General features: G+C 42.9%; 2 protein-coding genes, 1 long non-coding RNA gene and 2 other non-coding genes across 6 annotated transcripts in view; 4 read left to right on the top strand and 1 right to left on the bottom strand.

The window, feature by feature from the left end:
• Positions 1-10,647: 10,647 nt before the first annotated feature.
• mrps2.L (mitochondrial ribosomal protein S2 L homeolog) lies at positions 10,648-14,450 on the top strand. Its single transcript, NM_001091834.1, is given in 4 exon segments — positions 10,648-10,702; positions 10,938-11,069; positions 11,341-11,470; positions 13,770-14,450. Coding segments are annotated over 4 exon segments (843 nt in total). The 5' UTR covers positions 10,648-10,665; the 3' UTR covers positions 14,314-14,450.
• Positions 14,451-16,486: 2,036 nt separating this feature from the next.
• Positions 16,487-18,767, top strand: LOC108698194. The gene is made up of 3 exons (XR_001932581.2): positions 16,487-16,635; positions 18,092-18,122; positions 18,549-18,767. It is a non-coding gene; the product is annotated as an uncharacterized LOC108698194 (long non-coding RNA).
• On the top strand, positions 17,664-17,796 carry LOC121397464. Its single transcript, XR_005963689.1, has one exon. It is a non-coding gene; the product is annotated as a small nucleolar RNA SNORA17 (small nucleolar RNA).
• LOC121397466 lies at positions 18,151-18,285 on the top strand. The gene has a single exon (XR_005963691.1). It is a non-coding gene; the product is annotated as a small nucleolar RNA SNORA17 (small nucleolar RNA).
• A 3,791-nt stretch (positions 18,768-22,558) lies between the features above and the next one.
• dipk1b.L (divergent protein kinase domain 1B L homeolog) overlaps positions 22,559-26,173 on the bottom strand; it is a 41,305-nt gene continuing 37,690 nt past the window's right edge. Inside the window, exons 4-5 of one of the 2 annotated variants that reach the window (XM_018229489.2) lie at positions 25,576-25,752; positions 22,559-23,849 (exon numbers count right to left, since the gene is read on the bottom strand). In XM_018229489.2, coding sequence (XP_018084978.1) covers positions 23,037-23,849; positions 25,576-25,752 — 990 coding nt within the window. In that variant the 3' untranslated portion in view covers positions 22,559-23,036. The remainder of the gene's footprint in view (positions 23,850-25,575; positions 25,753-26,173) is intronic. The other variant, XM_041572350.1, reaches the window with a different exon arrangement.

The following is a 26,173-nucleotide window of genomic DNA, read 5'->3' as shown; positions in this document are numbered from 1 at the left end:
ATGCTCCGAGATCCACAAGGACCAAATTTTATCAAACTTTTTAGGGCAACCCCTGCTAAAGTACGTAAGCTGATACATAGGGACGGAGGCATTTACCATATCCACCCATTGTTTCCTTTTTGGGGGTTGTTTTGATTTCCAATGAAGAGCAATAAGTCTCTTTGCCTGAATTAGGAGAAAACACATTAATGCCCATTCTGACGGGTTAGGGGCGGTTTCCGCAACCTGATTCAGTAGTAAAGTCAACGGATCAAGCGGGATTATGAGAGCCATTACAAGACTCATTTCCGCAACCACTTTCCCCCAAAATACCTGTAAGTGCCGGCAACTCCATACCATGTGGATGTAATCCGCAGGGGTATGACCACATTTAGGACAGATGTCTGGGATATCAGAATTAATGAGATGCAATCTGTGTGGTGTGAGGTAGGACCTATGCAAGTACCTAAACTGTATCATTTTATCTTTAGCACTAATCAACAGTGCACAATGAGTGTCTAATATATCATCCCAAACTTCAGGGGTGAGGTCCGGTACATCCTGGGTCCATTTGGCATACAGTTTAGGTAACACCGGACTAGCCGGTGTGTTTAATAAAGAATAGTATTGGGAAATCGGTTTCGGGAGCGCAGGGGTAAATATCATCTCCTCCAACCTCCGAGGGGAAAAATCTAAGACCGAATCTCCGAATTGGGCCTTCCAGGCATGCCTGAGTTGAATGTAACGAAAAAACATCTGGTTCGGTAAGCTATATTTGGCCTTCAGTGAGTCAAAAGTCAATAAAACACCATTCTCCGTAATATGGTCTACATATTTAATGCCGTATCGGGCCCAAATTCCAGGGTCCGGAATGGTGAGTAAATGTGGGAGGTGTGGGTTATACCAAAGGGGGGTAAATGTAGAGGCATAAGGGTCTGTCCTAGGAAAATGAGTGAGGGCCAGCCTCCAAATTTGTACGTTAGCTTTTGTTAGAGGGGATATGGCCGATTTCCGTTTGGTGCCTCGATATAGCAAGTTTTTTAAAGCTTCATATGATCCCACTGTTTGTGCTTCAATAGTCGTGGCAGCATTTTGGGGTGTAGGGGCAGCCCACCATCCAGATGTCACCAGTTTAGTGGCCAAATAATAATAAAATAAATTAGGAGCCGCCAGCCCCCCCTTGTCAGTGGGATGTTGTAGGGTAGCAAGGGAAGTCCGGGGAGCAGTAGCTGCCCAGTAGTGGGTAGAGAGCAGAGATTTCAGTCTATGGAAATACCTACTAGGGAGTGTGAGAGGGGCCTGGCGAAATAAGTAAGTGAATTTGGGGAGTAGGATCATCTTAACCCTTTCCCTGCCAGCCGTTTTGTCCTAGATGCGAACATCTACTGCCAAGCAGTTTTTAGATATTTTGCACTCTTTCACTTTAAGGGCCTTTCCTGGGGTGGTCTTTTAGTTAACCCAGGAAAACAATATATTGTTTTTTTCAGGACAACCTGAACTTTCACAATATGCAAGAATTTTGGTGTAATTCTACTTCTCTAAAAAAATATTGGATTCTAAGTGTCAAATAAAATGAAAAAAATCATGTTGCACGAAGAACAATCACATATATCAGAAACTTCATTCATTTTACGTACGAGAACACAGCTGATTTAGAAAGGTCTATGTCTCCTGAACGCGACAATACCAAATATATATAGTTTTATGGAGATTTCTCACTTGTATAGCTCAAAATCTACAAGCAGTACACAACCAAATTTCCAAAGCAACACTCCCCAAACGGCATACTTTTGATTTCAAGGCCAAACATTCCACTAACAGTAGGTTTACCCAAGAAAACTACCCATTACTAGAAAGAACAGATTCTGGTGAATCAAAAATGGGTAGAAATATCTTTGTACTCCAAACCACCAAGTTGCAATTGTTTCCTAAAGTTATAGTGTTTTTATAGAAATTGGTGAATTTTTTGAAAAATGACCTCAAAGCTTCCACTCTACAGCAACATATCTCCCACACATCATTAGGTATCAATGTAAAACACCCCAAATATAAAATCCTGGGTCCACTGAACAGTTTGATGCCCAATATGTATAGGTGTACCCAAGCACGTGGCATAGGAGGCCCCAAAAGGAAGACCCCCCGTTTGTTCTGTAATTTCAGATACTGCAAAATCAACACATTTACATCGTTTTGGGGGGCGGCAAAGGTAGAAAACAGTACGTTCACCCCAGAAAACCATATATTTTCGGAAAGTACACATTCCCCTGAATCTAAATTGGGTATGCATGTCTTTGTACTCCAAAGTACCAAGCCGCAAATCATTCCTAAATTTGGTGATTTAGGTGACATTTCCAAAAATCACCTCAAAATATCTACTCTGGCAGCATCGTATTACCCACATACTTTTAGGTATCAAGACAAATCACCCCAAATATGAAAGCCTAGGGTCCTCTGAACAGTTTGATGCCCAATATGTATAGGTGTACCCAAGCATGTGGCATATAGGGCCTAAAAGGAAGACCCCCATATAGTCTGACATTTCAGGTACTGCAAAATCAACACATTTACATTGTTTTGGGGGGGCAAAAGTAGAAAACAGTAAGTTCACCCCAGAAAACCATATATTTTCGGAAAGTACACATTCCCACGAATTCAAATTGGGTATGCATGTCTTTCTACGCCAAAGTACCAAGCCGCAAATCATTCCTAAATTTGGTGATTTTGGTGACATTTCCAAAAATCACCTCAAAATATCTACCCTGCAGCATCGTATTACCCACATACTTTTAGGTATCAAGAGAAATCACCCCAAATATGAAAGCCTAGGGTCCTCTGAACAGTTTTGATGCCCAATATGTATAGGTGTACCCAAGCACGTGGCATACAGGGGCCCCAAAAGGAAGACCCCCATATAGTCTGTCATTTCAGGTACTGCAAAATCAACACATTTACATCGTTAGGGGGGGGGCAAAAGTAGAAAACAGTAAGTTCACCCCAGAAAACCATATATTTTCGGAAAGTACACATTCCAACGAATCCAAATTGGGTATGCATGTCTTTCTACGCCAAAGTACCAAGCCGCAAACCATTCCTAAATTTGGTGCTTTAGGTGACATTTCCAAAAATCACCTCAAAATATCTACCCTGCAGCATCGTATTACCCACATACTTTTAGGTATCAAGACAAATCACCCCAAATATGAAAGCCTAGGGTCCTCTGAACAGTTTGATGCCCGATATGTATAGGTGTACCCAAGCACGTGGCATACAGGGGCCCCAAAAGGAAGACCCCCATATAGTCTGTCATTTCAGGTACTGCAAAATCAACACATTTACATCGATTTGGGGGGGGCAAAAGTAGAAAACAGTAAGTTCACCCCAGAAAACCATATATTTTCGGAAAGTACACATTCCAACGAATCCAAATTGGGTATGCATGTCTTTCTACGCCAAAGTACCAAGCCGCAAATCATTCCTAAATTTGGTGATTTAGGTGACATTTCCAAAAATCACCTCAAAATATCTACCCTGCAGCATCGTATTACACACATACTTTTAGGTATCAAGACAAATCACCCCAAATATGAAAGCCTAGGGTCCTCTGAACAGTTTGATGCCCAATATGTATAGGTGTACCCAAGCATGTGGCATATAGGGGCCCTAAAATGAAGACCCCCATATAGTCTGTCATTTCAGGTACTGCAAAATCAACACATTTACATCGATTTGGGGGGGGCAAAAGTAGAAAACAGTAAGTTCACCCCAGAAAACCATATATTTTCGGAAAGTACACATTCCAACGAATCCAAATTGGGTATGCATGTCTTTCTACGCCAAGTACCAAGCCGCAAACCATTCCTAAATTTGGTGCTTTAGGTGACATTTCCAAAAATCACCTCAAAATATCTACCCTGCAGCATCGTATTACCCACATACTTTTAGGTATCAAGACAAATTACCCCAAATATGAAAGCCTAGGGTCCTCTGAACAGTTTGATGCCCGATATGTATAGGTGTACCCAAGCACGTGGCATACAGGGGCCCCAAAAGGAAGACCCCCATATAGTCTGTCATTTCAGGTACTGCAAAATCAACACATTTACATCGATTTGGGGGGGGCAAAAGTAGAAAACAGTAAGTTCACCCCAGAAAACCATATATTTTCGGAAAGTACACATTCCAACGAATCCAAATTGGGTATGCATGTCTTTCTACGCCAAAGTACCAAGCCGCAAATCATTCCTAAATTTGGTGATTTAGGTGACATTTCCAAAAATCACCTCAAAATATCTACCCTGCAGCATCGTATTACACACATACTTTTAGGTATCAAGACAAATCACCCCAAATATGAAAGCCTAGGGTCCTCTGAACAGTTTGATGCCCGATATGTATAGGTGTACCCAAGCATGTGGCATATAGGGGCCCTAAAATGAAGACCCCCATATAGTCTGTCATTTCAGGTACTGCAAAATCAACACATTTACATCGATTTGGGGGGGGGGCAAAAGTAGAAAACAGTAAGTTCACCCCAGAAAACCATATATTTTCGGAAAGTACACATTCCAACGAATCCAAATTGGGTATGCATGTCTTTCTACGCCAAAGTACCAAGCCGCAAATCATTCCTAAATTTGGTGATTTAGGTGACATTTCCAAAAATCACCTCAAAATATCTACTCTGCAGCATCGTATTACCCACATACTTTTAGGTATCAAGAGAAATCATCCCAAATATGAAAGCCTAGGGTCCTCTGAACAGTTTGATGCCCAATATGTATAGGTGTACCCAAGCACGTGGCATATAGGGGCCCTAAAAGGAAGACCCCCCCTTGTATGTTCTGTCATTTCAGGTACTGCAAAATCAACACATTTACATCGTTTTGGGGGGGGCAAAGGTAGCAAAAAGTAAGTTCACCCCAGAAAACCATATATTTTCGGAAAGTACACATTCCCACGAATCTAAATTGGGTATGCATGTCTTTCTACTACAAAGTACCAAGCCGCAAACCATTCCTAAATTTGGTGATTTTGGGGACATTTCCAAAAATGACTTCAAAATTTCGACCCTGCAGCATCGTATTACCCACATACTTTTAGGTATCAAGACAAATCACCCCAAATATGAAAGCCTGGGGTCCTCTGAACAGTTTGATGCCCAATATGTATAGGTGTACCCAAGCACGTGGCGTATAGGGGCCCCAAAACGAAGACCCCCATATGGTCTGTCATTTCAGGTACTGCAAAATCAACACATTTACATTGTTTTGAGGGGGGCAAATGTAGAAAAAAGTAAGTTCACCCCAGAAAACCATATATTTTCGGAAAGTACACATTCCTACGGATCTAAATTGGGTATGCATGTCTTTGTACTCCAAAGTACCAAGCCGCAAACCATTCCTAAATTTGGTGATTTTGGGGACATTTCCAAAAATGACTTCAAAATTTCGACCCTGCAGCATCGTATTACCCACATACTTTTAGGTATCAAGACAAATCACCCCAAATATGAAAGCCTGGGGTCCTCTGAACAGTTTGATGCCCAATATGTATAGGTGTACCCAAGCACGTGGCGTATAGGGGCCCCAAAACGAAGACCCCCATATGGTCTGTCATTTCAGGTACTGCAAAATCAACACATTTACATTGTTTTGAGGGGGGCAAATGTAGAAAAAAGTAAGTTCACCCCAGAAAACCATATATTTTCGGAAAGTACACATTCCCACGGATCTAAATTGGGTATGCATGTCTTTGTACTCCAAAGTACCAAGCCGCAAACCATTCCTAAATTTGGTGATTTTGGGGACATTTCCAAAAATGACTTCAAAATTTCGACCCTGCAGCATTGTATTACCCACATACTTTTAGGTATCAAGACAAATCACCCCAAATATGAAAGCCTGGGGTCCTCTGAACAGTTTGATGCCCAATATGTATAGGTGTACCCAAGCACGTGGCGTATAGGGGCCCCAAAACAAAGACCCCCATATGGTCTGTCATTTCAGGTACTGCAAAATCAACACATTTACATTGTTTTGGGGGGGGCAAAGGTAGAAAAAAGTGCGTTCACCCCATAAAACCATATATTTTTGGAAAGTACACATTCCTGCGAATCCAAATTGGGTATGCATGTCTTTGTACTCCAAAGTACCAAGTCGCAAGCCTTTCCTAAATTTGGCGATAAAAGCAACTGTTTTTACATTTCTGAAAATCGCCTAAAAATATTGCAATTGGCCGCATTTATCTCACCCAATTTCTTACATACAATTGTAAAACACCATAAATATTGATGCCAAGGGTCTACTGAACAGTTTGATGCCCAATATGCATAGATATACCAAGGCAGCTGGCATGTGCGGACCCCAAATAAAAATAGTGAATATGAGTTTTCTCCGCTGCCGATTTGCCTTCTGTGAACATAGACCCTTGACTTCATATTATTTGCCTCAAGACCCTCCTAACAGCAATGACCCCCCAAAACCATACATTTTTGGAAAGTACACATTCTGCCGATTCCAACAAAGATAACGACGTCTTTCTACACGAAACTACCAAACTGCAAAGCTTTTCTAAACATATAGGTTTTTACAACATTTCTGAAAATCGCCTAAAAATGTTGCAGTTTGCCGCATTTATCGGACACAATGTTTTACGTACAAAGAAAAATCTCTCTAAATATGGACGTCAGAGGTCTAATAAATAGTTTGATGCCCAATATGTATAGATTTACCAAAGTATGTGTTGTGTATGGACCCCAAATGAAAAACGTAACTATGAATTTTCACGCTAGCCAACTAAGCTGCAGAAAAGAGAACCCTAACTGTACGTTATGTGCCGTAAGACCCCCAAACTGTAAAAAGACCCCCAGAAACCCATATATTTTTGGAAAGCACATATTTTGGCGGATCAAACTAAGTAAAATCTATCTTTCTATACCAAAGCACCAAACAGCAAAACGATACTAAAGATACATAGGGAACAATAATGCAGGGATAAAATTGCAATAAAACCACAAAAATAGCGTAAATCAATGAAATAACAAAATAATTGTTCTGACAGCGTAATTAGTGGCCGAAATCGATTATCCAATAGTCACGCTGCCAAAATAACACGTTTTTAGGCAAAAAAAACAAAAGATAACAGTATAATGAATTCGTAAAAAAAAAAAAAACACCTGTTTGTGTATACATATTTGTGCACTAATAAAAGTTATCTGAGTGTGCAAATACATGTAAATAAGTGTAAATAAGTGTAAATAACTGTACAAAAGGGACCAAGTGTGCTAAAATTAAAAAAAAAAAATTAAAAAAAATTCCAATCTTTACTAAAATGCATAAATGTACTGTAAGTATGTGTAGGTGCAGGTAAGTGTGTAAAAAAAACGTGCACTTACCGTTTTTGGAGCAGGAGAATCGCTGTCTTCTTTGGAGGAGTCCTGGCAGCGTGTCTGCAGAGTTGCTGCGCAGCAGGAAGTGCGTGGGCGGCTCTGCAGGCAGGAAGAAGGTGAGTGTAGTAGCAGACGCTCCATGCGATGCGTCTGCTACTTTGAAGTCGGATCTGCGACAATCGAGTCGCAGATCCGACTTGACAGCCCCCCAGCCTCGTTGCCTAGGGGGCTGTCTTCTCTCCCCACTCTCTGCGGAGGCGGCAAAAGCCGCCGAAGCAGAGAGAGCGCTCAGCTGCCAAAGAACGTACAATGTACGTTCTTGGCAGCCTGAGCATTTGCCTGCCAGCACGTACGCCGTACGTGCTTGGCAGGCAAAGGGTTAAAGAGGTTTATTCTGCCTAATAGGGTTAACGGGAGAGAATGCCACAATTTGGTCTTGTTTTCTAGCAGGGGCAATAGTGGGTCTAAATTCAGCTCCATGAACTTGCTTAGATCCCTATGTATGTGAAAGGATTAATTATATCTTAGTTGGGATCAAGTACAAGCGACTGTTTTATTATTACAGGTATGGGACCTGTTATCCAGAATAATCAGGACCTGAGATTTTCCGGATAACGGATCTTTCCATAATTTGGATCTTCCTACCTTAAGTCTACTAGAAAATCACGTAAACATGAAATAAACCCAATAGGCTGGTTTTGCTTCCAATAAGGATTAATTATATCTTAGTTGGGATCAAGTACAAGCAACTGTTTTATTATTACAGAGAATTAAAAATCTTCATAAAACAGAGTCTATGGGAGACGTCCTTTCCGTAACTGACGGCTTTCTGGATACCGGATCCCCTACCGGTATTTATAAAGCGGCTGCATATTCCATGGCACAGTACAATAGAAGGGTGTGTACATCAGACTGATAACATGCTGAACAATACATGGGGTAACAAGGGAACTTTTTGGGTGCTATTATTATTATTATACACTTTACATATAAATAGTTTGCCTCCAAATATAGGCCGGACCTAATCACAAGGCTGGGCCAAGGTTTCTTCCTACAAGGGCCAATAAAGGACCATCTGCCCAATCAATACCTGCCTGAAAAGCTGCACTTGGCCAACCAAATATCTGCTCCACAAACTCCCAGTAGATAGAGTCCAGGCCAAAAGTGAATGCTCCCCCAGTAACATCACATAAATCAGTCTCTTATCAGCATCTCATGGACCGTTGTGGGTCTGCTCCCCTATATCTGAGAGGTTCAGATATACGGGGAGGTTCTGTACAAGGGGTTATCAGCCTTGGGTCTAAAATAAAAAGAGAATATATTGTAGTCATTTCCCTGTTCTTGGCTTCTGTTTCTAGAGTTACTGACCCATCTGGGCTGCCAGGTCCCTAACTGACACTATGGGGCAGATGTATCAAGGTTCCAATTCATGGAACTTGACATTTCGACCAATTGAAACTTATTAATGGATTGGATTGACCCAAAAACTCGAATTCAATTCGAATCGAATTCTATTCGAGTTTTAAAAACTCGAGTTTTTTCCTTCTAAAAAAACCTTGAATGTCAGGAAGGCTGCAAATTGATCCCAGGACGTCTCCTGTTGACAAAAACAGCAATTCGGAAAGGATTTAGGTGGTGAATAGTCGAATTTGAGTCCTTGAAGGGGCCAGAGTATGATAAATCTCGAAATTCAAATTTTTAAAAAAACTCATCTAATTTTAACTAGGGATGCACCGAAGCCACTATTTTGGATTTGGCCGGACCCCTGAATCCTTCATGAAAGATTCAGCCGAATCCTAATTTGCAACAGCAAATAGGGGTGGGAAGGGTAAAACATTTTTTACTTCCTTGTTTTGTGACAAAATGTCACGTGATTTCCCTCCTCGCCCCTAATTTGCATAATATACAAGTTCAGATTCGGCCGAATCCTGCTGAAAAAGGCTGAATCCTGGCCGAATCCCGGAATGAATCCTGGATTCGGTGCATCCTTAATTTTAACAATTCCCTATAGTAATGTGCGGATTGGAAAAAATTAGACTCACACCTGACCCTACCCCGCCCTCCCTCAGCCCGCGCCTGCACCCAACTTCCGAGTTCCTTTTATAGACCCGCGCTGACCCGCCCACCGATGATGTCACAAAAGGGCGGGATGAGCAGGTGCGCGGCTATAAAAAAGGAAGTTGGCAGTACAAGGTGGCGGGTCAGGGAGAGCAAATGGGGGTGTGATCCATTTATTGTTAGGATTGTCACCAGCATTCTCTGCCAATCACAGGGAAGTATTGAGGGTTCGATGGTTGAGCATTGGGGTGAGGGTTTTAGGGTTAGGTATTGGGGTTTAAATGCAAACGTCTGGTACTGTATACAAGGAAAAAGGGGACATTTATATACACAGTGTGCCTCCCAAAGCCCCGGCTCTTTATTGGCTGCCATTATCAGATTCTGAACTACAATTCCCAAAACCCTCAGCTGTTTCTGTACTGTGCCAGGGAAAAGTCACTGGGGGTCATTTATCAACACTGGGCAAATTTGCCCATGGGCAGTAACCCATGGCAACCAATCAAATGGCTGCATTGATTGTTCTACTTGCAGCTGGCTTCAAAAAACTAATCACTGATAGGTTGCTTTAGGTAACTGCCCATGGGCAAATTTGCCCAGTGTTGATAAATGAGCCCCAGTAATTGTTCCTTTATCACATCAGAGTTTTGCCATTGAGCACTGCAAGCTTGACATAGCCGCCATCATTGCACTGGCCCGCAGGGGCCACAGATGTACCAGTGGGCCCCTTGCTGTATCACATGACCTGGCTCCCAGGGTGCATTGAGGTCCATACCTGTAGCCCTGTCTCCATATGTGGGGGTGGTTGAACTTGGCAGGCTCTCACTCACCCTGTACAAGTGGTTTGGGGGCTCAGGATGGGGGGCAGAGGATGGTGACTGTGATGGACTCTCCGCCATGCTGGGGGTTTCCTCTGAGAGCCAGCGGCTGGTGCATGAGTGTATGGGCAACTTGTGTAGTAGAGTGTGAGTCAGCATTTCCAGCACAGACAGGGGGAGAGAGGCCACACATCCTCCAAATAATAACCCCCCCCCAGCACAAACAACCAGAGCTGCAAAAGGGGCTTCTGGGAATTGTAGTGCAGGAGGAGGAGCCTAAAAATAATTTAGCTGGGCCCTATCTCCAGAGGTCAGCAGTTAGCAGTGTGTCCAGCAGGTGTCGCTGTGGTACCGGCGTTTTCTGCAAAAGGAAATGACTGAACAGGAAGCGCAGCATCCAGTGACCTTCCCCGTGTGGGACTCAGCATGGCGGCCTGTACATTCACTGCTCTGCTAAGGACAGGTAGGGCTCTGCATCTCTCCTCTGCACTCAGTGTTCTGATAGATACAGATAGGGCTCTGCATCTTCTGCATTAATTGCTCTGCTAAGGACAGGTAGGGCTCTGCATCTTCTGCATTAATGGCTCTGCTAAGGACTGGTAGGGCTCTGCATCTTCTGCATTAATGGCTCTGCTAAGGACAGGTAGGGCTCTGATTTCTCTGCACAATAATGAACATAACCCCTTGTTGTCGTGCAGCATTCCCACGGTTTGGCGCTGCCAGTCTCCAGTCCTCACTATGTGTCGGGCCGGTCTCATACCCAGAGGCACGTGGGAGATGTTACAGTTCAGCCCCTGCGGCACATCAGCTCCAGGAAACCAGCACCGCCGGTGAGTAACAGGACTGGTTATAACACGGAACACATTGTGTCTTTCCCTTTAAATGATTTCACACAATGTCGGGAGGATGATGACTTTAGGGGCCCTAACACTGGTTTAGTGTCACCTTTAGATTGTAAGCTCTTGTGATTGTTGTCCCTGTTTCACCCCACACCTCTTATTGGCCCATTGTTTGTTATAATCTCTTTGTGATGTGCCGGCGCTGTTCATAAAAATGACGGGGATTGGCTGCCTTGTTAACTATTTCTTCTCTGACTTTCAGACTTTACCCAGAAGCTTCTTATGAATCCTTTAAAGCATCCGGACTTCTTCAATGTAAAGGAACTCTTCTCCCTCCGAGAATTATTTGACGCCCGTGTTCATCTGGGACACAAGAAGGGATGTCGCCATAGGTATGTATAAATACAAATATACAGAGAAGGAATGTTCTGGGCACACAATAAGCTATACCCTCATACTGTACTGTCTAAGGGAATCAATATGGCACCTCCCTCCTCCCATATGTATAAATACAAATATACAGAGAAGGAATGTTCTGGGCACACAATAAGCTATACCCTCATACTGTACTGTCTAAGGGAATCAATATGGCATCTCCTCCTCCCATATGTATAAATACAAATATACAGAGAAGGAATGTTCTGGGCACACAATAAGCTATACCCTCATAATGTACTGTCTAAGGCAGGGATCCCCAACCTTTAGAACCCGTGAGCAACATTCAGAAGTAAAAGGAGTTGGAGAGCAACAATAGCATGAAAAATGTTCTTGGGGTGCCAAATAAATGCTGTGATTGGCCATTTAGTAGCCCCTATGTGGATTGTCAACCAACATTGAGGCTGTGTTTTGCAGTACAACTGGTTTTTATGCAACTAAAATTTGCCTCCAAGCCTGGAATTCAAAAATAAGCTCCTGCTTTGATGCCACTGGGAGCAACATCCAAGGGGTTGGAGAGCAACATGTTGCTCGCGAGCTACTAGTTAGGGATCACTGGTCTAAGGGAATCAATATGGCACCTCCCTACTCCCATATGTATAAATACAAATATACAGAGAAGGAATGTTCTGGGCACACAATAAGCTATACCCTCATACTGTACTATCTAAGGGAATCAATATGGTACCTCCTCCTCCCATATGTATAAATACAAATATACAGAGAAGGAATGTTCTGGGCACACAATAAGCTATACCCTCATACTGTACTGTCTAAGTGAATCAATATGGCACCTCCTCCTCCCATATGTATAAATACAAATATACAGAGAAGGAATGTTCTGGGCACACAATAAGCTATACCCTCATACTGTACTGTCTAAGGGAATCAATATGGCACCTCCTCCCATATGTATAAATACAAATATACAGAGAAGGAATGTTCTGGGCACACAATAAGCTATACCCTCATACTGTACTGTTTAAAGGAATCAATATGGCACCTCCCTCCTCCCATATGTATAAATACAAATATACAGAGAAGGAATGTTCTGGGCACACAATAAGCTATACCCTCATACTGTACTGTCTAAGTGAATCAATATGGCACCTCCTCCTCCCATATGTATAAATACAAATATACAGAGAAGGAATGTTCTGGGCACACAATAAGCTATACCCTCATACTGTACTGTCTAAGGGAATCAATATGGCACCTCCTCCCATATGTATAAATACAAATATACAGAGAAGGAATGTTCTGGGCACACAATAAGCTATACCCTCATACTGTACTGTTTAAAGGAATCAATATGGCACCTCCCTCCTCCCATATGTATAAATACAAATATACAGAGAAGGAATGTTCTGGGCACACAATAAGCTATACCCTCATACTGTACTGTCTAAGAGAATCAATATGGCACCTCCACCCATATGTATAAATACAAATATACAGAGAAGGAATGTTCTGGGCACACAATAAGCTATACCCTCATACTGTACTGTCTAAGGGAATCAATATGGCACCTCCTCCTCCCATATGTATAAATACAAATATACAGAGAAGGAATGTTCTGGGCACACAATAAGCTATACCCTCATACTGTACTGTCTAAGGGAATCAATATGGCACCTCCTCCTCCCATATGTATAAATACAAATATACAGAGAAGGAATGTTCTGGGCACACAATAAGCTATACCCTCATACTGTACTGTCTAAGGGAATCAATATGGCACCTCCCTCCTCCCATATGTATAAATACAAATATACAGAGAAGGAATGTTCTGGGCACACAATAAGCTATACCCTCATACTGTACTGTCTAAGAGAATCAATATGGCACCTCCACCCATATGTATAAATACAAATATACAGAGAAGGAATGTTCTGGGCACACAATAAGCTATACCCTCATACTGTACTGTCTAAGGGAATCAATATGGCACCTCCTCCTCCCATATGTATAAATACAAATATACAGAGAAGGAATGTTCTGGGCACACAATAAGCTATACCCTCATACTGTACTGTCTAAGGGAATCAATATGGCACCTCCTCCCATATGTATAAATACAAATATACAGAGAAGGAATGTTCTGGGCACACAATAAGCTATACCCTCATACTGTACTGTCTAAGGGAATCAATATGGTACCTCCTCCCATATGTATAAATACAAATATACAGAGAAGGAATGCTCTGGGCACCCTAAATAAAGTGCTAATTAATGTTTGACACTTTCTCACCCCAGGCTCATGGAATCCTACCTATTTGGATGCCGATTGGAACAAGATATAATAGACTTGGATCAGACAATGAGTCACCTACAGTTGGCGCTAAACATCACCGCACACATTGCTTACCGGAAAGGTGTCATCTTGTTCGTGAGTCGCAACCGGCAGTTCACCCATCTGATTGAAAGCACAGCCAAAGACTGCGGGGAATATGCGCACACGCGCTACTGGCAAGGGGGGCTGCTCACTAACGCCCCGGTGCAATACGGGGTCGGCGTCCGACTCCCCGACCTGATCATCTTCCTCAGCTCCCTCAACAACGTATTCGAGCAGCACTTGGCGATCCGTGACGCAGCCAAGATGAATATCCCGACCATGGGGATAGTAGATACCAACTGTAACCCCAGCTTAATCACTTACCCCATCCCCGGCAACGACGACTCCCCGCCCGCCATGGAACTCTATTGTCGCCTCTTTAAAATGACCATCAACCGGGCCAAAGACAAGCGCAAGCAGATGGAGCTGCTACAGGGGCTGCAGAGTAAAATCTCCGAGGCGTAACCCCCGTTACTGTAAAATAGGACTTTTTTTTGTTTCATGTAAAAACTATTTTTGTGAATTATTTTTTTGTTTTTGAATATTTTTGTTGTAATAAAGCTGCACTGCTCATTAATCACATAATAAAATTGTATTCCATTTATTGTGTAACTTGTCCTTTAAAGGGGAAATAAACCTTCAATATGCAATGAGCTTGTAGCCTCACATAGTAGCAGGCTTTGCTTTTGGTTGCTGGGGTCAATGACCTTGACAACCAGGTTAATATTTTAAGGCCAGTTAGGGGGAGATTTGGGGTGAGTGCTTATTTGTGCCCAGGGTACCTCTGGAACTATAGCAGGGTGACACCCCAATGTTTCTATATCTCTGTAACCTTGTTATGAGCTAAGGGGGCCCAGTCTGAAGGTCAGTTAGGGGGAGATTTGGGGTGAGTGTTTATTTGTACCCTGGGTACCCCTGGAACTATAGCAGGGTGACACCCCAATGTTTCTATATATCTGTAACCTTGTTATGAGCTAAGGGGGCCCAGTCTGAAGGTCAGTTAGGGGGAGATTTGGGGTGAGTATTTATTTGTAACCTGGGTACCCCTGGAACTATAGCAGGGTGACTGTTACCCCAATGTTTCTATATATCTGTAACCTTGTTATGAGCTAAGGGGGCCCAGTCTGAAGGCCAGTTAGGGGGAGGTTTGGGGTGAGTGCTTATTTGTACCCTGGGTACCCCTGGAACTATAGCAGGGTGACTGTTACCCCAATGTTTCTATATATCTGTAACCTTGTTATGAGCTAAGGGGGCCCAGTCTGAAGGTCAGTTAGGGGGAGATTTGGGGTGAGTATTTATTTGTAACCTGGGTACCCCTGGAACTATAGCAGGGTGACTGTTACCCCAATGTTTCTATATATCTGTAACCTTGTTATGAGCTAAGGTGGCCCAGTCTGAAGGCCAGTTAGGGGGAGGTTTGGGGTGAGTGCTTATTTGTACCCTGGGTACCCCTGGAACTATAGCAGGGTGACTGTTACCCCAATGTTTCTATATATCTGTAACCTTGTTATGAGCTAAGGGGGCCCAGTCTGAAGGTCAGTTAGGGGGAGATTTGGGGTGAGTGCTTATTTGTACCCTGGGTACCCCTGGAACTATAGCAGGGTGACCCCAATGTTTCTATATATCTGTAAACTTGTTATGAGCTAAGGGGGCCCAGTCTGAAGGTCAGTTAGGGGGAGATTTGGGGTGAGTGCTTATTTGTACCCTGAGTACCCCTGGAACTATAGCAGGGTGACTGTTACCCCAATGTTTCTATATATCTGTAACCTTGTTATGAGCTAAGGGGGCCCAGTCTGAAGGTCAGTTAGGGGGAGATTTGGGGTGAATGTTTATTTGTACCCTGGGTACCCCTGGAACTATAGCAGGGTGACTGTTACCCAATGTTTCTATATATCTGTAACCTTGTTATGAGCTAAGGGGGCCTAGTTAGGGTAAGTGCACAGCTCATCCTGTTCATATTCTACAAGTTAACTTTTAGTATGTTATAGAATGACCAATTTTAAGCAACTTTTCAATTGGTCTTCATTATTTATATTTTATAGTTTTACAATTATATGTCTCCTTCTTTCTCTGCGGCTCTCACATAGGGGTCATTGACCCCTTCTATTTAAAAAATGCTCTTTAAGGCTACAAATACTGTATGTTGTTATTGCTACTTTTTTATTCCTCGTCTCTCTATTCAGGCCTCTCCTATTCATATTCCAGTCTCTTATTCAAATCAATGCATAGTTGCTAGGGGAATTTGGACCCTAACAACCAGATGGCTAAAATTACAAACTGGAGAGCTGCTGAATAAAAAGCTAAATAAGTAAAAAACCACAAATAAAAAATGAAAACCAATTGAAAATTGTCTCAGAATATCCCTCTCTACATCCTACTAAACGTTATTACAAAGGTGAACAACCCCTTTAATGATTAATATATGCAATAAGAGGTGTTGGGAGTTTTAGTGGAAAGGCTTAAACTACTTCCTGACACCCTAATAAAATCATTATAAAACCCTAATAAACCTGAAAACGCTGTCTAATAAACAAAAAAAACGTGTTATTTGTAGTAACCTCTTGTGGACACAGATGGTATTGCAGTGTGAAAAATGGTAGTGCGTTTTATTTTGACCCTTACTATGATCCGTAGGAAGCCGTTTAAATTCTCTCCCAGGAGCACGTGTCTTTCTTTCTGTGCTGAGCTGTGTTGGAGACAGTCACTGTCTGGGAGCTGGAGCTCCGTTATTGGGGGAATGGAGCCTCCTTGAGCAATTCCTTGTCCTGATGTCTGTGGGGATTTCAGGTAAGGATTAAACTGGAGCAAAGTTTGATTTCATTGTAACCCTGAAGATATTGTAACATAAAATATACTGTTGCTTAATGACTTGTGATCAGCTGACCTACAATGAGGGGGATTGTGTATGTTCTTTTTACTGGTGTGTTTGATACAGTTTCATAAGGAGTATTATAAGGGATAATGTTCCCCCTACTGTAAATGATAAGGATATTAGAAGTCACTGAGGGGTTGTTCTGTGACCATATAAAGACACAAGGCTGCAGGCTGAGTTATACAGGGAACTCTGAGTATCACTCATGTATTATAAGGGATAATGTACCCCCTACTGTAAATGATAAGGATATTAGAAGTCACTGAGGGGTTGTTCTGTGACCATATAAAGGCACAAGGCTACAGGCTGAGTTATACAGGGAACTCTGAGTATCACTCATGTATTATAAGGGATAATGTACCCCCTACTGTAAATGATAAGGATATTAGAAGTCACTGAGGGGTTGTTCTGTGACCATATAAAGACACAAGGCTGCAGGCTGAGTTATACAGGGAACTCTGAGTATCACTCATGTATTATAAGGGATAATGTACCCCCTACTGTAAATGATAAGGATATTAGAAGTCACTGAGGGGTTGTTCTGTGACCATATAAAGACACAAGGCTGCAGGCTGATTTATACAGGGAACTCTGAGTATCACTCATGTATTATAAGGGATAATGTACCCCCTACTGTAAATGATAAGGATATTAGAAGTCACTGAGGGGTTGTTCTGTGACCATATAAAGGCACAAGGCTACAGGCTGAGTTATACAGGGAACTCTGAGTATCACTCATGTATTATAAGGGATAATGTACCCCCCTACTGTAAATGATAAGGATATTAGAAGTCACTGAGGGGTTGTTCTGTGACCATATAAAGGCACAAGGCTGCAGGCTGAGTTATAGAGGGAACTCTGAGTATCACTCATGTATTATAAGGGATCGTTTATCTTCTTTTAGGATATTTTGGGGTTCTGTGCATGGATTTTGTGGATGATTCTTGCCCCTAGAGGCGTTACAGACATGTGTCCCATTACATGTTTGTGTCATTAGGTGGCATAGAGAAAACTGGCTGTGTCTACACTCGGTGCTCTGACTTGTGGGTACTAAGAATGATTAGCAGCCAGACACTTACCCGTATCTGCAGTTTTGGGGGTTGGACCTGCCTATTTTAATTGAAAATGTGATTCTGAGCATCTTTCCAATACTCGTAAAAGTAATTTGAATGGGAAGCAGTCTGTCTGTCCCTTTGTTCCAACTCTTGAGCCAATGTAGCAGCAGTCGGTTCTGCCCTATGTCTAATCGGGTGGCTTCTGCTACATTGTTTCAGGGGTCTGAACCAGCAGTGCATTGATTATATAAAACAGCCAGATGGATAATTTTGGTGTTTTTTACAAAGAATCTAATTCGGTACTTTATTTTTCCAGGGAAATGAGCAGCAGATGGAGCCATATTCTGGTAGGTTCTATATTTGCTATAAAGTTCAGTTGCCCCTAGAGGCGTTACAGGTTGGACTGCAGTGTCCCTCTTGTGTCATTAGGCGGCAGAGATAAACCTGTGGCCGAGTCTACGCTCAGAGCTCTGACCTGTGGGCAATCTGAATGGTTACCAGCCATACACGTGTCCCCCCTTCTTTTCCCTTCTCTATCAGCCTCCAGCACTCCCGCAGCCCACCCAAGTCTGGCTCAAGTCCCTTAACACTTCACAGCCCCTTATTGTCATGGGACCCCAGACTGGACTCTGTCCCCCTAAATGTGGCCCTGCTTAGACTAACGTCCTCCAACCTTGTAGGCATTTGGGTATTTCTGCAAACAGCCCAGGGTTTCTCTGTTTCATGTTCTTTGAGGGGCTCCCTATTGACCTTAATTTCCTCTCTGCTTGCAGGTGGGACACAGAATTATGCGACCATAGCGGCCTCCTATTGCTGAATGAGTGAGTAACAAGAAATCCAAGGGGCCACAGATGGAGCAGAAGGACCATGATATAGATTGTCTGCCCAGAGCATTCCATTTCTGTATATTTGTATTTATACATATGGGAGGAGGAGGTGCCATATTGATTCCCTTAGACAGTACAGTATGAGGGCATAGCTTATTGTGTGCCCAGAACATTCCTTCTCTGTATATTTGTATTTATACATATGGGAGGAGGAGGTGCCATATTGATTCCCTTAGACAGTACAGTATGAGGGTATAGCTTATTGTGTGCCCAGAACATTCCTTCTCTGTATATTTGTCTTTATACATATGGGAGGAGGTGCCATATTGATTCCCTTAGACAGTACAGTATGAGGGTATAGCTTATTGTGTGCCCAGAACATTCCTTCTCTGTATATTTGTATTTATACATATGGGAGGAGGAGGTGCCATATTGATTCCCTTAGACAGTACAGTATGAGGGTATAGCTTATTGTGTGCCCAGAACATTCCTTCTCTGTATATTTGTATTTATACATATGGGAGGAGGGAGGTGCCATATTGATTCCCTTAGACAGTACAGTATGAGGGTATAGCTTATTGTGTGCCCAGAACATTCCTCCTCTGTATATTTGTATTTATACATATGGGAGGAGGGAGGTGCCATATTGATTCCATTAGACAGTACAGTATGAGGGTATCGATTATTGTGTGCCCAGAACATTCCATTTCTGTATATTTGTATTTATACATATGGGAGGAGGAGGTGCCATATTGATTCCCTTAGACAGTACAGTATGAGGGCATAGCTTATTGTGTGCCCAGAACATTCCTTCTCTGTATATTTGTATTTATACATATGGGAGGAGGAGGTGCCATATTGATTCCCTTAGACAGTACAGTATGAGGGTATAGCTTATTGTGTGCCCAGAACATTCCTTCTCTGTATATTTGTCTTTATACATATGGGAGGAGGTGCCATATTGATTCCCTTAGACAGTACAGTATGAGGGTATAGCTTATTGTGTGCCCAGAACATTCCTTCTCTGTATATTTGTATTTATACATATGGGAGGAGGAGGTGCCATATTGATTCCCTTAGACAGTACAGTATGAGGGTATAGCTTATTGTGTGCCCAGAACATTCCTTCTCTGTATATTTGTATTTATACATATGGGAGGAGGGAGGTGCCATATTGATTCCCTTAGACAGTACAGTATGAGGGTATAGCTTATTGTGTGCCCAGAACATTCCTCCTCTGTATATTTGTATTTATACATATGGGAGGAGGGAGGTGCCATATTGATTCCATTAGACAGTACAGTATGAGGGTATCGATTATTGTGTGCCCAGAACATTCCTTCTCTGTATATTTGTATTTATAAATATGGGAGGTATTCAGGCATATGGCCAATTTGATATTAACTGTAGTTTATAAGGGAAGAATTACAGGGAGAGCAGCATTGGGGGTGAGTTAGTGTGGGGAACAAGCATTCACGGTTTTGTCCTTTTGCAAATGGCTATTAATTAGGATTCTGGGAGGTGTAGTTCAACAGTAGAAGCCATAGGAGCAGCTGAAAGACTTAATGTTTGGCAAGTAAGGTGTTCAGTGAATATTGGATTCCACCCTGGAGAATGTATTGAATGTGACCCATTTGTTTTCTAATAAATATAATTTGACTATTCCCTGTTGTGCAGTTTTTTTTTTTGTTTTTTTTTTTTTATTTGGGGTATTTAAAGGAAACCTAAAAGGGGGTTTTTCTTAGACATCTCTGGACCATACACACAGACCTGGGATATAAATGGTTTGGGAATTGCAGTAGAAGGGGGCGCCCCACATCCCCCCCATGTCGACTGTAAGAAGCAGCGATAGTCTGAGCAGCACAATGTGCCACATTCCCTCATTAAATGCCCATTATTGGGGCCAAAGGTGTAATTAGCCGGGCGCTGGCAGCAGAGCAGTTAATTGGTGAAAGTCGCTTCCTAATGGAACAGTCACCGGGAGGAATGTTAATGAGGCTTCTACAGAGGTGGCGCTGATCTTACCAGCAGGTTCCATAAAGGGACATTTCACAGGTCAGTAATGGTCCAAACAGGTCACAGCACATCCGACACCCAGAACATGGCAACACTGGTACCACAACTGCACTAAAAGTTTTGTGTTGAACTTAATATAAAGTGCCTTTGCATGTTATCTAGTTGCCTCTGTCTGGACAGGCTCCATCTGTGGTTCCTCATTCTCTATGTACCACTCACCTTCCCCTCTGTCTGGACAGGCTCCATCTGTGGTTCCTCATTCTGTATGTACCACTCACCTTCCCCTCTGTCTGGGCAGGCTCCATCTGTGGTTCCTCATTCTGTATGTGCCCCTCACCTTCCCCTCTGTCTGGGCAGGTCCATTTGTGGTTCCTCATTCTGTATGTGCCCCTCACCTTCCCCTCTGGGCAGGTCCATCTGTGGTTCCTTATTCTGTATGTACCACTCACCTTCCCCTCTGTCTGGGCAGGCTCCATCTGTGGTTCCTCATTCTGTATGTGCCCCTCATCTTCCCCTCTGTCTGGGCAGGTTCCATCTGTGGTTCCTCATTCTGTATGTGCCCCTCCCCTTCCCCTCTGTCTGGGCAGGCTCCATCTGTGGTTTCTTATTCTGTATGTACCCCTCACCTTCCCCTCTGTCTGGGCAGGCTCCATCTGTGGCTCCTCATTCTGAATGTACCACTCATCTTCCCCTCTGTCTTGGCAGGCTCCATCTGTGGTTCCTCATTCTGTATGTGCCCCCACCTTCCCCCCTGACTGTGCAGGTCCATCTGTGGTTCCTCATTCTTTGTGCCCCTCTTCTTCCCCTCTGTCTGGGCAGGGTCCATCTGTGGTTCCTCAATCTGTATGTGCCCCTCACCTTCCCCTCTGTCTGGGCAGGCTCCGCCTGTTGTTACTGCTGTTTTTCTATCCTATTGTACTGTAGATATTGCGGTCTGGTAAGTGTGATACTTTGCACAACATCCCACTAGAGGGCACTGTGGGTTTATTCTACACAATATATTTTTATCAAAGCTGATTTTAAACCTATATTGTGTTGTCAGTAATTAGATTTCTTGTTTCTAATTAAAAAAAATACAGGCATGTAATAAAGCAACTGATCTTGCCCCTCAGCCTTTCTATCTTAGTTCACAATCTCCCCCACCTACAGACCCTCTGTAATTTCCTCATACTCCGTAATCATAAGAATGAATCCTTGGACCCTTCCTTATCAGAGTTGCCCATATGGATTATTGGTCCAGTGGGGTTCATTATACCTTCTATTACCCACTCCTTCAGTGCAACATTTATAACCATTGGACGGGCACCATATAAAATGTAAACCCTCAAAACTAATGAAAGTAAAATTGCTTAGGACATGTTTACAATCCTAAAATATAGAGTTTGAAATGACTGCACCACCCCACCTGTTCATTTTGGCCACAGTCGGTAGAAAAAGAAGTTTGTGAGCAGAGAAGTCGCCTGACATTTATCTGGTCAGTTCTAAGCAGAACAGTCTCAATCAATATTGAATGTACTCAAATCCCAGCATCCTCGGCTATCTTGACATCGGCCCAAGCATGTTTCAAGTTGTATAATCACAATAACTAGAGAACTAAGCTTCCTTTCCAGCAGCCGGTAGATTAATAAATTACTAAGCTCTCCCCCCCCCCCCACTCCATGACATACAATAACCTTCAGTGGCAATTGAGGTTGCCATAGAAATCATTTCAAGTGTGTACCTGCCATCTCCGGTGCTCCAACTGATATTCGGAACTGAATGGAGGAAGATAAAGCAAAATCAAAGCCCTTATCCCAGTGAAGTTCTGCAGAAGACATTCTAATGATAGGGGGCAGATGTTTGCTCTGGAGAGGAAACAGTGAGATTTCTCACCGCCGTCTCCACTCAAGTTCTCTCCCTCCCGCACCCTGCCGTGCACTTGAACATAGAAGTTGGTAAAATTCACATAAAAGCAATTTATTTTACAGGAGGATTACAGCATTTTAGATGATGGATATAACAATGGTATGGCCTGCAAATCCAAACCAAACAATGGTGTGGCACGCAAATTCAGACTTACAATGATTTGCCCCGCAACTCCAGACCTAATGATGGTTTGGCCCACAGCTCCAGACTTAAAATGGTTTGCTCCGCAACTCCAGACCCAATGATGGTTTGGCCCGCAACTCTAGACCTAATGATGTTTTGGCCCACAACTCCAGACCTAACAATGGTTTGTCCAGTAACTCCAGACCTAATGATGGTTTGGCCCGTAACTCAAGACCTAACAAAGGTTTAGCCTGCAATACCAAGTGAAAGTGCAAACAGGTCAAACGTGGCCACATTTGCAGGTTCCTCAAGGTAGAAGTAGATGTTGGCTCATCCCATTTAAGACACCTACGGTTCCCATGACTTTGTAGGCTTCAGGGGAATGCTCAGTCAAGAATATTTGGTGTTGGATATCTTCTTCCAGAGCAAAGTCTTGATATTGTTCAAGATAAGGGAATGGTGGACTTCCATTTGGCTGGCCAAGCCGCTCAGTGTCATGCAAGTCCGAAGCTGCTTCTGAAGCTCGTCCCTTAGGTCAGATGGGGAACCATAGAGTAAGTAGTCCTGTAGCAGCATGCAGGCTTTGGCCAGGTTTGGTTGGATTACATCGTTTTTGCACTGTTTCATCAGTTTGTCACAAGCTGCCGTGCAGTCCCTCCCGAAGGTGCAGTCTGAGTTCTGCTCACAGTGACGCCCCTTGAGGAAACCTCTGATTGTCATTTCCGTGGCCACCTTCCTCAGGTCCACCACCTTGAAGTCGTACTTTTCATTGTAGCCAATGTTCTTGAAGCTGGCGTCGCAGATAAAGAAACTCCCGTAGGTTCCGTGGAATATCTCCTCGACAAACTCCAACAACCCGATGGCGATTTTGGCCCTTCTCGGCCAAGCAGGGGCACACCACTGGTGGATGAGCCGATGCACGGGGGAAGGTAGCAAAGTCTGGAGGAACCCGGGGATCTGAGTGCCATAGAGGGAATCGTGAGGGATTTTCTCCGTCACGTACAGGTCACCACAGTGGCCAACAAGCTGAGAGGTGTGCTCCTTCTCACGTAGGGAGAGCATCAGCAGAAACTCGTTCTGGTGGAGCAGGGCCCATATGGATTTGGCTTCGGCAAGCGACACCTTGTCGTCATTGTTTACATCGGCCATGGTCAAAATCCGACTCACCAAGGAAGTAAGGGATGCCTGGTCTCCTAAGTTGACCTGAAATACAAAAAAAAACGCCTTTAATGGAATTTCCATCCATTAGGAATTTGCGGCTTTAAATCTAATTGCTCTCCTATTGGCCATTGCCCAATCTCTAAGCAAATATAAACCTCTTCTGAGCACTTTACAATTTACACAATTTACACTTTTTCTAGTTTTCAAGATATTAGCAGCTGCTGTTGTATCGAATTCCAAACATGTGGCCAACTAACCACAGCAGAAGATTAAAAGGGCTTAAAAGTATCTTTTAGTATGACATAGAGATGTTCTGAGACAATTTGCAATTGGTCTTCATTTTTTACTATTTGTGGTTTTTTGAATTATTTACCTTTTCCGCTCTCTAGTTTGGAATTTCAGCAGCTATCTGGTTGCTACAGCTAGCTATTACCCTAGCGACCAGGCAGTAGTTTGAATAAGAGACTGGAATATGAAGAGGGGAGGCCTGAATAGAAAGAGGTGTAATAGAAAGATAAGAACCACAATAGAACTGTAGCCTCGCAAAACAATCATTTTTATGGCTGCCGGGATCAGTGACCCCCATTTGAAAGCTGGAAAGAGTCAAGACGAAGAAGAAGAAGGCAAATAATTCAGAAAATATAAGATTAAAAAAAAGACCAATTGAAAAGATGCTACAAACTACAAATGAACTGAAAGGTGAACCACAGCCACACAACTTCCCAATCTCCATTCTTTCCTTATAGTTATGTGTAAATGCATTTACAGTTTGAAGCTGTATCTGGCTGGTTATATTCTCTGCACTGCTGGTTCTGACTCCTGAACCAGCAGTGCAGATATCCAGTCATTCCTTATGCAGGAGGATCATCCAGTGCTTGGAATTTAAACATGTAGCTGGTTGCTATGTGTTAATTACCTTAGCAACCAGCAAGCAGGGTTCAAAGTAGAGGGTACGAAAAAAATAAAAAATTCCAATACAAATATATGAAGAACAATAACACTGATGCTTCAGGGTTCATCTGTTTGTTGGTTGCTAGGGTCATCGGCTTCCCCGATGAAAACCAGATGCCATTTTTAACTGCAGGGTATAAAGAACCAGAAGGAAGGGTAACGGTTGGAAAAAATAAAAATACAAAATGAAAATCAACAGAAATATTGTTTATAATAGATCCATCTATATCATACTAAAAGTCAATGTATAGTAAAGGGGTGGTTATCCTTTTAGTATGTTATTGAATGTCCAATTCTTGGCAACTTTGCAATTGGTCCTTATTATTTATATGTTATACTTTTTGAGTTATTTGCCTTCTTCTGACTCTTTCCAGCTTTCAAATGGGGGTCACTGACCCCATCTAAAAAACACATGCTCTGTAAGGCTACAAATGTATTGTTATTGCTACTTTTTATTACTCCTCTTTCTATTCAGGCCTCTCCTGTTCATATTCCAGTCTCTTATTCAAATCAATGCATGGTTGCTAGGGGAATTTGGACCCTAGCAACCAGATGGCTGAAATTGCAAACTGGAGAGCTGCTGAATAAAAAAAACACAAATAATAAAAAATGAAAACCAATAGCAAATTGTCTCAGAATATCCCTCTCTATATCATACTAACAGTTCATTTAAAGGGGAACAAACCCTTTAAAAAAAAAAAAAAGCGCTGGAGTCAATGTGACTCATGGAGAAGGCGACAGAGATGGGGGCCCCCTCTTTTCCCCATACGGGGACCCAGATAATGATCTGAGATTGACCCCCATTGCTGGGACTCACTTTTAAAAAATTCCCCAGCATCTCCTTAAATTCATCCATGGAGGTCCCTCTGGTGGGCTTGTCAAACAGAACCAGTTCCCTGCGCGGGGGGCTGTCGGGGTTGCTGTCCACTTTCACATTCTCCTCCACGCCGCATTTAATAATCACCTCCCCGTCCCCCCATTTGCCGCTGTAGATCTGCAGGGAGGGGGGAATGTACAGTAAATGTGTTAGTTACAAAAACTTGCTCTGGAGATGTGGTGGCCACAAGCCTTTGTATTCGACAGCTGCTGCACGGCCTGAATATGTGCTTACGTGGCTGCAACATCGCATATAAAGATGCAGTAGGGTTAGTTTAACAGCTGCACATAAAATCCACACACTGCATGACTAAATGAGTTATTTGGATGTGAGCTGCATGGCTAAGTAAGTGATGTATGTTGCATGGCTAATTGGTAAGTCATAAAGAGGCATGCTACTTGGCTAATTAGAAATTTACTGGGATGCATGCTGCATGGCTAATTAGTGAATCATTTGGGATGCATGCTACATGGCTAATTAGAAAGTCATTAATATGCACACTACCTGGCTAATTGGAAAGTGACTGGGATGCATGCTG

The sequence above is a fragment of the Xenopus laevis genome, chromosome 8L (assembly GCF_017654675.1).
Source record: "Xenopus laevis strain J_2021 chromosome 8L, Xenopus_laevis_v10.1, whole genome shotgun sequence".
Classification (NCBI taxonomy): domain Eukaryota; kingdom Metazoa; phylum Chordata; class Amphibia; order Anura; family Pipidae; genus Xenopus; species Xenopus laevis.
This window is presented reverse-complemented; position numbering and strand designations above follow the sequence as displayed.